General features: G+C 34.4%; 1 protein-coding gene across 1 annotated transcript in view; it reads left to right on the top strand.

The window, feature by feature from the left end:
• The window catches only part of LOC118185081 (protein spaetzle 5-like), a 60062-nt gene extending 44748 nt beyond the window's left edge, over window positions 1-15314 (top strand). Inside the window, exon 4 of the mRNA XM_035354875.2 lies at window positions 12696-15314. Within this exon, the coding sequence (XP_035210766.1) occupies window positions 12696-12930 (235 nt within the window). The 3' untranslated portion in view covers window positions 12931-15314. The remainder of the gene's footprint in view (window positions 1-12695) is intronic.
• The last annotated feature ends 340 nt before the right edge of the window (window positions 15315-15654 follow it).

The following is a 15654-nucleotide window of genomic DNA, read 5'->3' as shown; positions in this document are numbered from 1 at the left end:
TTCAATCACAAAGGTATATGAGTAACAATACGATACTACATATGATGTACGAAAATCATAAATTAAAGAATGTTACAAGATAATGAATCACAAAGGTGTCACAATACGATATCCCATATGACGTGTGAAAATTATAAAGAATGTTACACAAATGAATCACAAAGGCACTGCCTGGCATTAAATAAAAAAAAAACCGAGCCTTAAATTACTCTATTTTATTTTATAAACGACCAACCAAGATAAAGCCGAAAGAAATGGCAATATTTTAAATTAAAATTTTAGCTGCGGTAGTCAAATTTCTGTGCTTTTTTAAGAATGAGTTTAACATTTTATTAAATATCCATATGGACAAAGGATCATAAAAGCATTAGATTTCGTACTTTTTACAAAACTGATTTTTTAAACTTGAAAATTTCATAATATTTGCATATATTATTTCAAATGATATGTAGCTAGTAATGTGTCTACAACTAATAGTTGCAAAAATAAAAGAACTTTTATGCACACTATGTGTATTGTAAATAGTTTGTAAATTTTGTACAAGGGCTGTATTTTAGCTCTTCAAGTGATGTGTCAACTACCATGCTAAGCACACTGCCTAGTAAGATCTAAGATGCTTTATGTAAATCTATTCCTCCTCCAAACTTTAAGACGGCGTTTGGAGTGGGGGGGGATAAGTTCACAAACACATTAGCATAATTATATCACAAACACACACATAAAATTTCATTTCCTTACCAAAGGATTATATACTCCCATTGGCATTCCCTGGAGAATAAATGCTTTTCCCCTAATCAGGTAATTTTACGATAAAATTTTTAAGTGGTATAGCACCTAATCAATGGCACATGAACTTATTTTACAGGGCGTGTAATAAGTTCGGGTGATAAAAGCGGCTACTGATCATTAGAACTATAATTTAATTAATTTTTTCACTCACGATGATAAAATTGCCAAAAATTGCAGTGTAACTCTAATTTGAGTAACAATACATACAAAATTTTTCGGTACTATTTGATTTTCCACGGCCTCCATTATCAACGCAGAGTCAAGATTATCGCCAGGTTTAAACTACTCGCTTATAGTTTGTGGCTGCCGTATCTCTGCAACTGCTTTTTATTACGACATCAAAAGTCTTCCTTTCCCACAGGATTTCCGCCACATGAATTCCGAAAGGTATGATTCTAGATCAGAGTTTCTTAAACTATGAGTCGCGAACCCCATGGAATGGCGGGACCTGCAGCAGGGGCTCGCCAAAAATTTTAGCAGTTTTGATATTTCTATAATTTTATAATTACCAAATATTTTCACATACTATATCTGAAAATAGATAAAGATAAGACAATACAGGCAAAAAAAGCGAAAACGTTTCGACGCATTCTTTTTATAATAAAAACGTTCATTTTACTTGATTTGCACGTGATGCTATCATTTCGTCTGTTACTTATTTAAAATTTTAAAATTAGAAATTAGAAATTAAAGCTAATTACCTAAGCATAGTATATTAAAGTGATATACTATGTTTAGGTAATTAGCATAATTGCAATAGTATATTAAAGTAAGTACAAGTGAAAAAATTGACGGTTTCACTCCCGCATATGTCGGATTTGCACAATGCTTTTCGTAAATATCCTGGTCCTGGGTCCTGGGGTCGCGAAAAAGCCTCAGGGATAAAAAGGGGTCGCGATTGAGAAAAGTTTAAGAAGCCCTGCTCTAGACTATGTCGAGGCCCCTTTGCTTTTTGTTTCGCCATTTAACAGAGTCCCATAATCTTTACACATTTTTGGTGTGAGCATTCATTGTTGGATCAACAAAATTAAATTTGTGATTCACAGTTAAATGACTGCAACCGGCCTTTTCAAGCTCGTCTGTTTTATAGGCTCGCCAGCAATCTTGAAAACCTGTATATTGTCGATCCTTCCACTACGTGGTCTACAATTGCTGATATGAGTGTGCTTGCTTCCCGATTTGAAACCTGCTCGCTACTTTCACGGCATAACCCGCCGAATATCCATTATTGTGGAAGTACCCTGCCAGAGTTGCTTTTACGCCGCACAAACAAGTTGTCATCAATTTCAACTATTTTTCGAGGGCCCACCTATTTATTTGCCCTTCAGGTTGTCGAAATAAATTTAGTGAACAAACCTCTCGTATAGAATTGTTCCAGTCAATCATGATATTTTGGCAGATGTTAAGATGTTTATCGCGCCACTTAAGCGACGTTAGTTCCTCTGCCCAACACTACAAGAAACGCAGCGCTGTTATAGTTCGACCGCCTCATCCGCGACCATGAGCGCAAACACGCATGTGCTATACGGACCGAATTATTCTCAAAATAGGGTGGAAGGATGGAGACGTTCTTTCCCTCCAGCATAGCTCTTTCCGAAGAAGAGAAGAGCTTTCACGTCGCAGCAAGTAATACCACCTCTTCTGGACAAGTCGATGTGTTTTGGCAGAATGCCAACCAGGGTTGCGCTTCAGACGATCGAACTATAGGAACGGTATTCTGGAATCAGTTGTCGGATCGAATGATCTTTTTTGTGTAAAACGTTTCACCTCCACATACTATAATTTCATTTCGTGGGCATTTACTCTGTAACAGCTTTAATATCGTTATTAATCTTTCGTGCATTTGAAATAGATGAATAATAAATAATGTCCAGATTAAGACACAATAACACGCCGAATAAATACTAATTCAGAAGTCAAACAACAAAAATCAGCGTTATATTTACAAAATTTTCACAGGACTAGTTTCGATGGTTTTACCGAACCATCATCTTCAGCTGCAAAACCGCAAATGAACAAGATAGGAAATAATGATTAGATAAGATAAGGAAGCCTGGACAAGAATAAGCAAGTGGCGCCATCTGTTGGCGAAACCAGAACTAAAACATAATTTCTCTAAAAGCCGAAGGCAAATTTGGATTGGAATTAGGATCGTTAACTAGAACAGAAAGATTTTTATGAATGTGAAATGCCTCTAGAAAATCCAGTTCTCCAATGGAAGATGTTTTTTGAATAATTTTGGCAGCAGAAAAATTGAAAGTGTGATTTTCGGACCAACAATGTTGAGCAACAGAAGACTTCTGTGTTTCCTTTTTTCTAACATATGCCTCATGTTCTTTGACGCGAAATTTTAAGGCTCTCTTAGTTTGGCCAATGTAAATTAAACAACACTGGCAAGGAATCCTATAAATACCCCAGGAATTCATATCCGGAATGGGGTCCTTGAGTATAGAAGTTGGAATTTTATTGTTTGATCAAAATTGTTTGAAACTTTAAACTTCCCGGCATGGTTCCGCTACGTAGAGGATACTTTTACCCTGTTTGAAGGTAATAAAGATGATTTAAATAAAGTTCTTTCAACAATGAATTCTATTGATCCTGCTATTCAGTTCACTTTTGAACTTGAGATTTGCAATTCTCTTCCGTTTCCCGACATTCTGGTCACACGTAACACATGCAACTTCAGTACTACAACTTACCGTAAACCTTCATCGGTTTGCCTTCCACGACACTTTAAATCATGTCATCCGACTAAACAAAAGTTAGCTTCATTTTATTCCTATGTTTTCCGTGCTCTTCAAGTTTGCTCCTCCAAACTAGCCCTTGATGAAGAACTAAATTATTTAAAAGCAATAGCTATTGACAGGGGCTTTTCACCCAACATTATTAATCAAGCAGTTAAAAAATTTTCATCTCAACACACTAAAAGCCACACTCTTATTTTAGGAGATTATAAAAATTCTGTTGTCATTCCGTTCTTTCCATCAATTAGCTATAAAGTTGCACATATTTTGCAGAAATTTAACTTTCGGGTTGTTTATTCTCCCATCAATAAAATTCCAACTTCTATACTCAAGGACCCCATTCCGGATATGAATTCCTGGGGTATTTATAGGATTCCTTGCCAGTGTGGTTTAATTTACATTGGCCAAACTAAGAGAGCCTTAAAATTTCGCGTCAAAGAACATGAGGCATATGTTAGAAAAAAGGAAACACAGAAGTCTTCTGTTGCTCAACATTGTTGGTCCGAAAATCACACTTTCAATTTTTCTGCTGCCAAAATTATTCAAAAAACATCTTCCATTGGAGAACTGGATTTTCTAGAGGCATTTCACATTCATAAAAATCTTTCTGTTCTAGTTAACGATCCTAATTCCAATCCAAATTTGCCTTCGGCTTTTAGAGAAATTATGTTTTAGTTCTGGTTTCGCCAACAGATGGCGCCACTTGCTTATTCTTGTCCAGGCTTTCTTATCTTATCTAATCATTATTTCCTATCTTGTTCATTTGCGGTTTTGCAGCTGAAGATGATGGTTCGGTAAAACCATCGAAACTAGTCCTGTGAAAATTTTGTAAATATAACGCTGATTTTTGTTGTTTGACTTCTGAATTAGTAATGTACAGATTTCTGGCAATATTGAAATGCAGGCTCGAGAGCTGCATGCATTTTCTCGCACGAAGCATGTAATTATTTTTTTTTTAAATAAGTTTATAGAATATGTTTTCTCTTCTTGTTTGTATGTCGCCATTTTTTTGAGTGTTAAATAAAAGTTATTGCTGTGTTCCATCATTGGAGTTGCTTCATTTCGCCAAAGAAGTATCACAGTCTTAATTATTTTGGAGGCACTGACTGAGATCGAATAATCGTGCGTATTTTTATTTTATTAGTTCATCACTGAACATAATATTAGTGATACCAGATTATTACTTAATGTTTATATAGAATTGCTTTATGTTATTCGTTCATCACTGAACGCAATATTAGTGATACCAGATTATTACTTCCTGTTAATAATAAATTGTCTTATTTTATTACCGTATTTGATATTATATTTAATATTCATTTTAGTTGTCCAGACGGTAGATATATATATTGCTCTATGTTATTATTCTTATTTTAATCACAATTAATGTGGTACAGAGAATGAACTTTATATAATTTAAATATTTCATTTTTGAGGTATACGTACTTAACAAAGTGCATTTAATTTCGTGATTCCTGACTGCATTAATTAACTAAAGTAATTGAATTGAGCTATTTTGAGGAAATATAAGGAACACAGTGTTCGTTATTTTTAAACATAAGAAAATGTCCTACTTGGGAAGAGCTCGTAAGGAAGATTTGCAAAATCTCGCGGCTGAACTGGGAGTTCATGTGACTGCAGATATGAAAATAGTCGATTTAAAACAGAAAATTGTTGAAAGTAGTGATTATGATGAAGTATTCATCAAAGGAGTCTTAGACACAATAATAGAAGAACGGAAAGAGAGGGAGAAAAGAGAAAAAGAGAGAGAGGAAAGAGAAGAACGGAAAGAGAAAGAGGAAAGGGAAAGAGAATAACGGAAAGAGAGGGAGGAAAGGGAAAGAGAAGAACGGAAAGAGAGGGAGGAAAGGGAAAGAGAAGAACGTAGGAGACAGGAAGAAGCAGAAGAGCGGAGAAGGAACGAACAGTATGAATTAGAGAGATTAAGACTTGAAGCAGAGACAAAGTCTCAAAATACCGGACAGATCCGGCCGAAAACGGAGCTACGTCACCTTATGCAGAAATTTGATGATAAGAAAGGAGATATCAGTCTATATTTGCTATTGTTTGAAAGGCAAGCAGAATGGGCTAAAATTGATAAAGAAGAATTTGTATCTCATTTACTAGGACTACTTCCTTACGAAGTAACCCAGTTAATAGCTAGAGAACCCTCCGATAAAGCTAAAGACTATGAACACGTGAAAAATTTATTGTTAAGACGGTTTAAACTAAGCCCGGAAAAGTTTAGGCAGAAATTTATGAAACATACCGAATCCACATGGGTGGATTTCAATTATGAAATAGAAAATTATTGCAAAGAATGGGTGACTGGTCTAGGAGTTAAGACTTTTGATCAGTTGCTAGATTTGATGGTGCTTGACCAACTTAAACGTCGAGTTCCTCCTGAAATTCGAGATCATTTTCTTGATGAATGGGTAGAGATGATTTCATCTAAAAAATTAGCTGAAAAACTTGATGCCTACGAAAATGTTTGCGGAAACTGTGAAAAAAGGCCTGTAGTGGATCGGCAGAAAGAAAGATATAATGCACTAACTCAAGGTAAATTGAGTTCAGATAATAAAAATAAAATTGAAAAAAAATTGTCATCAGGATTTAATTCGCAAAGCTGGTTTCATAGACCTAGAAGTCCACGTCCAGATGATAAATATGAAAAACGAAAAACGCCACAATGCTATCAGTGTGGGTCCTATCAACATTTAAGACCCCAATGTCCAAAACTTAAGAATAGTACTGAATCTCCTGCTAATCTTAACAGAATTAGTGCAAAACCAGAGGATAAATTTCTATTACCTTATACTAGTATGGGTTACGTAAATGGTCATAAAATTCCTATATTAAGGGATTCAGGTGCTAGTATTGATATAGTTTGTCGCAAATACATCACGCCGGAAATGCTGACAGGGGAAAATGTGTGGGTGCAACAGCCATTAGATTTGAATCCAACCTGTTTACCATTGGCTGAGATCGAACTAAATTGCGATCTTGGGTGAGTAATGACTAAGGCTGCCATTATTAGAAATGAACTCGACAAAGGGAGGTATTTATTAGGCAATCGAACTTTTGCACTGTTGAATAAACAAAGAAAGGAACTTGATAGTCATCCTTATCAGGTTAATGCCGTCTCTACTAGATCTCAAAGGAAAGGAAAAATAGCTGAAGAGAAGATCTTGGAACCGATGAAGGAAGAAAATAAAGCATCCAGAGATGTCTTTGAAGAAGTAAAATCACCGGAATTAAACGTGGAAGATGTTCACGAAAAACTGGAAAACGATAAAGAAATTAATATTGAGAATCATTTTGCAATGCAGCGTTATCATCATCTTTCGGCTTTTGATTTAATATCAAAGCCGCTACTAATAGACGAAGAAAACAATTGTCGAAAGCAAATGACAAATGAATATTATCCGAAAGGCACAGATAAACTGAGAAAAGGCTTTGCTGTGAATTATAGCCGAGGAACTGGTCAACCATGGAAGAGATCTAGGCGCCGTCAAGAAAAAAAAGGAAAACTAATTTGAACACTGTCCATTTTCTTCTTATTTAAATGTGGTGTAAAAATATTTGTTTAAAACTTAAAATTTTCGGCCTGAAAATTTGGAAATTTATAAGAGAAATTACCTTTTCTCTTTAAGCATTTGAGCAAGCCGAGCTTTTAAACTGTCAAATTTTACAGAACTTTTCCCTTCGGAAAAAGTCTCTCCGTTGGGGTAGAGGTTGTAACAGCTTTAATATCGTTATTAATCTCTCGTGCATTTGAAATAGATGAATAATAAATAATGTACAGATTACTGGCAATATTGAAATGCAGGCTCGAGAGCTGCATGCATTTTCTCGCACGAAGCATGTAATTATTTTTTTTAAATAAGTTTATAGAATATGTTTTCTCTTCTTGTTTGTATGTCGCTATTTTTTTGAGTGTTAAATAAAAGTTATTGCTGTGTTCCATCATTGGAGTTGCTTCATTTCGCCAAAGAAGTATCACAACTCATATCAGATTGCGAGGTAATGCATATTTTTCCTCGAAAATGATACTCCATCTTTCTCAATCGTCGGTATGTTAAAAATTGTCAATTTTAATTAATATAGAAGTCGAAAGTGAAAGTACCATTTTTTTTTGCATGAATAAAAAACGGAAAAAGACTATTATGATTTAAAGCGGTTTACATAATTTGACGATATGATTTCACACGTTTTACATAAATTGCCCCGTTTATCGCGGGGCATGAAAAACAAGTAGTACAAATGCTTCTTTATAGTTTTAGAACTGATTAAAAAAATCGAGATTAAAAAAAAAACTTTATCACTGTTTAGCCTTCTACATAAACAGGAGCACTTAAAAATTACTGTAATGACATCGAAGGCGCAGTTTTCAAATTGCGGATCATGTGATTACCTTGTAATATCTACTACTTAGGCTGAATCAGTTTGAGTAAAACGTCTCATCCTCGGTGTTGTTATGTAAAATCTGCTGTCAGCGTCCTTTTGCTCCTTTATTTTAGGTGCGTTCACAATGAACAAAGATTGTGTGCGAAATTTTATTTTTGTTATGTTCCGTTGGAAATAAAAATAGCTGAGGTCATTGTTATGCTTTGGTGACTCTTCAAAGAATATGCTTTGAATAAATCCCAAGTGCACGAGTGGTTTTTCTAAATTAAAAAATAACGACATATCAAATGAAAACTACTACTACTTGCACTTTTATTGAAGGGTGGAAATGAGGAAAATATTAAGAAATGATTTCTGTTCAACAGTTTTTTGGGGAAGAAAAACACAGTTTATCTCCCTCGTGCTTCTCACCATAACTTCTTTTTGCTCAAAAAAAAAAAAAAAAAAAAAAAAAAAAAAAAATTCCTCGATGAAAGCAAGAAAATATGTTGCTTACTTTGAATAATATTCCATCTCAACAATTCCACAACACTTTTTATATTTCCAGCACTAGGCAAAATGTCGTAGAAAATGGACCGATACTTGAAAGGGGCTAATATATGTAAAGTATAATGTAATTGCTTAAAATAATTCCTATTATTTTGAATACTGTTTGTACATTCCTTTAGATGCTTTACGTCTGCCTTTACATTCATTGAACTTTTGTCTTCGTTAGAGTCAAGTTTTGATACTTTCTTGAATCCTTAATTACAATTTTCTGACTTTTTGAAATGCCCTTGAAATGGTGTCTGTTTAGTTAGAAATGCAAAACCGATTGCAGGTATAGAATGACATTTTTGTTTATGATAATTTGGTTAATAACATATGCATTATTTAAAAAAACTTTCTTTCTGTTTAAATCTATTAGCCAAGTATCCGGGTGCATTAAATGAAGCAAATTAAAATTATATTAAAATTTGTACCTATAAATGAAGCAAATTTTAATGGAAGTAAGTTGAGATGTATATGTAACCACTGCCATATATTAGCATTTTACAACTTTATTGGGGTTGGTTGGAAAAATTCAATCCCCCAAACATTAAAAAAACTCATTATGTCTATAAGTTCAGCGCTGTGATTCCAATTTTAAGAGGAAAATGCCTTAAGGATACACATTGGAGGGTTTCGTTTATTTGATTATGGCACATCACTAGAAGGCTGTCTGCCTAAGAGGAGGGATGCCTTCGTGGAGGACTATCTAAGGGAATACACGTTACACACGGGGAGAACCAAGAAAACTGTCCATCCAGCCAGCCCGTTCGCCTAGATTGAACCCAGATTGAGCTACCTGTGCTCAGCGATTTTACCGTTAGGCCACTGGTGGGCCTACAAATTGGAGGGAAGGTACACTGATGTTCAATGAAGGATTTTTTGTATTAGTTCGATTATCTCCAGAAGTGATGAACATATTTTAATGAAATTACATATGACGTAGAATGATATAATATGAATATTATGCCATACAACAGTCATACGCTTCATCACTTGGTATAAAGCATTCATGCAGCAAATTGTAACAGTAGATTGATTAGTTAGTTCCTTAAAAAAATAAGCCAGAGCACTCAACAGCTATCTAGTTATACGCAGGATATCTTCGCGAAAGACTTGCTAATAGAAACAAGTTCTTATTCACATAATATATGAAAAAAACTACGAAAAATTTCGATATAACCAGCAGTCAATTGATTAGTTTATTGAGACCATTTATTAACTACTATTGTTCCGCAGCTTTATTTCAGTTAAGTGCAATACACCTGATTTTTTATTAGTTAGTATGTAAGGATCCTAAGTTTTACTAACGTTTATTTTATTTTAAAACTGTACTATCACTTCTTATTTTCTACTTCCGGCCAGAATTAAATGCTTTAACTTATTTATGGAAATTGTCTTGCTAACGCCCAAGTACTTCAGTTGTGGCTTTTTGCCAAGCGAGAGAGAGAAGGAGTTTTAGGAAGCAAGCCGCTTGCCACTGTAGCTTTACGAGTTTTCACTCGGTTGCTGGTTGCCTTTAAGGCCAGAGGTTTAGACCTCTTGATATTTGCAGACGTATCGTAGTTTCAGCAGCTCGGCGTATTACATACGTACCTTTTTTAAATAAAAGCCAATCTTAGTGCTAGGCATTTGTATACTAATTCAAAGTTAGCTTTTTAGTTAGAATTTTAGTTAGTAATTTTTATATTCTTACGTTCAGACCACAAGTGGTTGGTCTCTGTATTCCGAAGTTCGGAAGTGCCTGTAAAAGACTGAAAATAAAGGGTTTCGTATACCCTTCCTGCTTGTGTTGTCTACTTAACACCTTCTTGATCATAGCTTGAGTAAGCTCCCTGTTCCTATTCAGGATCATTCATGTTTCCAACGCAAATCAAGAGAAACACAAGTCCTGACAAGTGCCGCTGTGTATTTTTACATTTTTGTATGCGTGACTGTCTTAATATATTAAAAAACTACTGGTAACTTATGAGTTGACAGTCACTGGTATTGGGGCTTACAGTTGCAGCACTTGCCATTCCACATATATGATAAATTCATGATAAGGAAATCAACTGATTTATTGCTCCAAAAATTTTGGAAACATTCCCCTAAGAATGCCTATATCGTGAAAAAATAAATCCTAACGTTCATTATTTGCTGTTTATTTTTATACTCCCCCCCCCAAAAAAAAAGGAAGGCGTGGAAAAAGAGAAAAGAAGAACAAGAAGAAATTAATGCATGTTTTATTTATTTATGGGTATTTTAGTTCATAATTATTCACTAATAACGAATATTTTATTTCATTTTAACAGCTGACGAAAAATTTTATACGTATTTCCAATTACGTACTTCTGATGATACTAATAATAAAATGCAGTTTTTGACAGTTATGCTGCTATAATGCAAATATACTCTTCAGTCGCCAAAAAGATTAGTTTAGTTCATTAAAAGCGAATGGAAGGTAATTTTTAATTTCGGCCAGTTTTTGCCAGTTACATTTGAAAATGGTCGATCAAAGTCCGAAGTAATGATAAACTGTAGTTAAATTTAAGACTTTGGCTTAAAATTTAAAATTATTTAAAAATTATTTAAAACAATAACCATTGCTAGAAGCAGCTAGTTCCGAGTTTTACCGCCTTCCAAAAAATGTCTACACAATTTAACTAACAAAAACTTTATGATATATGGGATTAATTTTTTTACGCGTCTTGAGATAAATATAAGTCATCTTTAACATCTAACTCAGAGTGATAGATGTTAGTGGCCAGCTACACGACAACATGGGCCTAGGTGCTCATGAAGATTGCTGCTGCATATGCCATTTCAAATTCCCTAGTAGTTCTGTCCAGTATAGCATCTTCTATGATGCTTGACATCCTTTGTTTCCTATATTCAAAGTCTAACGATATTAATGTTAAATTAAGGGAACGCGCTGAGAACTTTAATGCAACTCAACAATATACTTGCAGACTCATCTAGATAAGCTATACTGCTAAGCTGCTTTCTTCACATGGTGTGGCAGATTTTTGTGGCAGACATGTAAACTTTCCCAACACCATAGCTGGTAAAACAAGATTCGTTGCAGTGACAGGTGTGTCTCGTCGTTTCACGCGCTAATCACAAAAGGGATTGAACTCAGTGGGAATTAATCACAAATGAATATCAAGCTAATCACAAAACTGTACAATTGTCAATTGTGCTGGTAGTGGTACTGCAAACTTGCACCTTGATTTTTACGTTGCACTTCAGTAACATTCTCAAGTTTGAAATATTACATTCAAATGCTCTTAAATGCTTCAACTGACAACTACGAGCTGACCATTTTAATTCATCTTTATTGCTTCACGTATTCGGTTTACAGTCGTATAAGAAATGATTACTTTTGACAGGAAGTTTTGATACCCCTTGCTATCATCCTTCTGTTCAACTAGAAAGGCCACGAAGTTTTGTACACTACATCGAAGTTTTGTACCAGGCTCGATAAAAACGTAAATAATACAATAAATGAAGCTTATAAATAAGATGAAAAGTAATTTTCACCTTGAATTTGTTCGGATATAAGCATATTATCAATAGGTTAGGTTAGGTTATTTAATTACGGCAAAGCCTCGAGAGCTATCTGCCTAAGGGGAGGGATGCCTTCGCGGAGGACTTTCTAAGGGAAACTGGCTCGTATACACGTTACACATGGGGAAAATCACGAAAACACCCATGCAGCCAGCCCGTTCTCGGGATTCGAACCTCGGACCAAACTACCAGTGTTCAGCGACTTTACCGCTCGGCCGCTGGTGGGCCATATTATCAATAAGGCATCCGAGAATTTCATCTACATTAAACTTCAGAATTAATAATATACATAAGTAATATATAACAAGTTTCTGAAAAGAAACCACTTAACATTCTTTTCAACTTTCTACTCATTCTACAACTCTGCGGGGATTCTCCGTTAATCACAAAACATAAAACATCCACGCACTCTTGCATGTAATGATTTTTTTTAATCATACATGCCGTTTATTGTCAAAACAATGACACTTTCATATATTAAACTGTGCATATAGTTTTTGGCGAACTCTGTATACACAATGTGTATCTACTTACTATAACTACTTACTAGTAAATATTTTTAAGCACAATTTTTAGAAGGTCCATTAGCTCAAATTTTTTTATTTCAAAATTTTTCTGCTCCCTTACATTTCAGCTTTGCAGAGTTTGATTATAATTAATTTTAATTTTTTCTTGTAGGAAAGAAGGCAAACCTTGTTCTTTTTTGGATGGTGCCTTGCCCTCAGGCGTCAGCTCTCGCTGTAAGCAAAAATACGCTTATAAGAGGCTACTGGCCCTGCATCCTAACCAGAAGAAGACTTACACAGATGCCTTCAAGTTTCCCTCGTGCTGTGTGTGTTTCGTGAAGAGACCTTTCGTTCTGTCCAGGACTCGCGCCATCAAAGTGGAAGATAAAGTTCCAGATGCCGAATGACAGCTGAAGAACATACATACTCTCTCTACTACATTTTAACCTTTTCCTTTGAAGTAACTATCTTATGGTTACACAGTTTCGTTTCCTGTTTCCACTTTTGCATCCTCATCCTCTTTGTCTCACCGAAATATTTTTTCTATAGTCTTATTTAAGATTACAGGGGAGCACTAAGATAGCAGCATGACGAAACCGAATCCAGAGCCTCGACTCAATTCAGCAACGGACGTTACTACAGATACGAGCGAAGCTAAAGGAAGAGAAAGTGACGTTGAAACGCCTATTTTGAAGTATCAGAATTGCAGTGTTTGTATTCGTTGGAAATGAGGAATAACCTAAACAATCGTTTTGGAAATTCGAGAGGTTTATTTCATACTAAGAGTTTTCACATTATCGAGCTGTGAAATCATTCATATCAAGGGATTTTCAATCTTCTTGAACGTTGATGTGATAAAACAGATATATAGTGTCCTACAAAAGTGATCCGATTACTTTTAACTTTTTGAGGGGCAGGAAAAGGTAATTAACGTTTTCAGTAAAACTCTTGTTTTATTTACTTTATCAGGCGTTACCATGAAATTATTTGCAACAATTACACATATTTTGTCCAATGACCACTTCTGGTGGTTAGTGTCAGTGACCACAGAACACATCCCTACACAAATCAGTCTCTATAATACTTATGGAAACAGTTTTACTTTTTCAAGCAGAGTGCAACTTTGCATGTACTGCATCCCCACACTGTTCTTACAGGCTTTTTCCTAGTGCTGCAGAGTGCACATCATCGGATGTTGTCTTCGATGGCTTATTTTCTTGAAGACGAATTTCTGCATCAACTGCTGGCTTATGTTTCTTGATTGCCATCTAGTGAGCTACAAGAGAACTTCAGAAACTTGAAATCCACTCACACGAGTTAATAAGACGTTCAATAGAAAAGGTGTTTACTTTAGGTAACCAACGCCCTTCAAAGAGTTAAAACCCGAAAATACTCTAAAAAATTTCAAAAGCATAAACTAAAACTATAAGAAGATTTGTCACTGAAGTTCACTTTAGCTAATTTTCTATTTCGTTTAATATCCATGCAAAAATAAAACTGTGGTCTTTATAATTAACACTGCATTTTTTAACATAGAAAATTGCATTAAAAATGTATTCAAACGCAACCGGAAGTAAGACACATGTACTGATGTTTTGTAATAACAAATGTAGGTTTGTGACATTATTTTACATCGGACTCATAGGCAACGTCTAAAATTTATCTCTTTGCATTTTTCAAAATTTATGTTGTTTATGTATTTTTATATCAAAACTGCTTTAAAAAGCATATGAAATTAAAAATTTTCGTAATGAAGTATAAATTATGGCATAGTAAAACATTATTCAAAGCTTCACAGAATTCAAAATAAAGAGTTGAAAGACATTGAGATTTGTTCTATGCGATACAGCCAATATTGTCATAAGTATTACTATAATAGAAAACTCAGTAATCCCACACTTGTAGCAGAAAATTATTTAATCTTGTAAAGAAGACCTTAATTCAATTGTTATTCTAAAAATAAGAACCCTATTTGTTGAATACAACGGGCAAGAAGCAAGGGAAAAATCCTTTAAGAAAGAAAATTTCAGCTTTCCTTCTGAGATTGTATCAGAAATAAGAACTATGATAACATAAATTTGTTGACACTGCTGTTTAAGTTAGTTAACATCTTCGGATGGAATGGTCAATTTACTATACGAAGGGGAACGAGATTCTGGAAAACTTACTTCTAACGGTAAGGTGGTGGTAAAAGAGAGTTATGATATAGGCATTTGTTGAAATCATAACCTAAAGTTTATTGGTAGTGCAACTGATTGAGTATAAACACAATGATATTTCGAAATTTTAAATAATCAGCACAAAAACTTAACCTACAATGGTAATCTCATATTCTACCGAGACAATGATTGGTAAGAATGAACACAGTATCTGACTGATGTTCAACTGCATCGAAATAATCAAAATATTTCTCAGTGTCTAGATTTAAATTCTATCAAACATATTTGTCAAAACTGGAAAATAAAATGAAAAAACAAAATATCTCTGTAAAGAGGAATTTAGGATTAGTGATATAAGATGCATAACATTAAAACCTAGTACATTCAGTCGCGTTATAAAAGGTAAGAGGAATCCAAGAAAACCTGAATAAAATATTTAGTTTTTTAGTTCCATATACGAAATAAAGGAAGTATTGTTCTATTTAATGGAACAGTAAGTATCTGATCGCTTTTATGGACACTATATTTTATTCTAATATGTATTATACTATTTATATCAAACTTTTACGATATTATTTTATGAAATGTATATAAAATAGTTACAGAATAAAATGTCAAGTAAGAAACCTAAACCTTTTTGTGTATTTTAATCACTTGACTCAGTTGTTAGCGTTTGATTACATTTGAAAGAGACTACACAGCTGTCTATTAAAATTACTACACCATGAAAGAAAGCACTTAGCTTAATCTTATTTATTTTAAGAATGCATTGTACTGAAAGATGAGATAATTAAAATTTTAAGCAGCTTTGAGGTCCAGAACTTGCAGATTTCGTACCGAAAGCATCTGACTTTCGTACCGAGAGCCTCTGACTTTAGCAGCAATAGCAGTTGTTATACGGATGAGCTTTGAGTCGGTAGACTTTGGTTGGCAGATATGAATGAGTATTAGACTGTATATGATTTCTGTTCT

The sequence above is a fragment of the Stegodyphus dumicola genome, chromosome 2 (genome assembly GCF_044657685.1).
Source record: "Stegodyphus dumicola isolate Sdum_Otavi_A_Nest chromosome 2, ASM4465768v1".
NCBI lineage: Eukaryota > Metazoa > Arthropoda > Arachnida > Araneae > Eresidae > Stegodyphus > Stegodyphus dumicola.
Note: the sequence above shows the minus strand (reverse complement) of the source record. Positions and strands in the feature narration are given on the sequence as shown.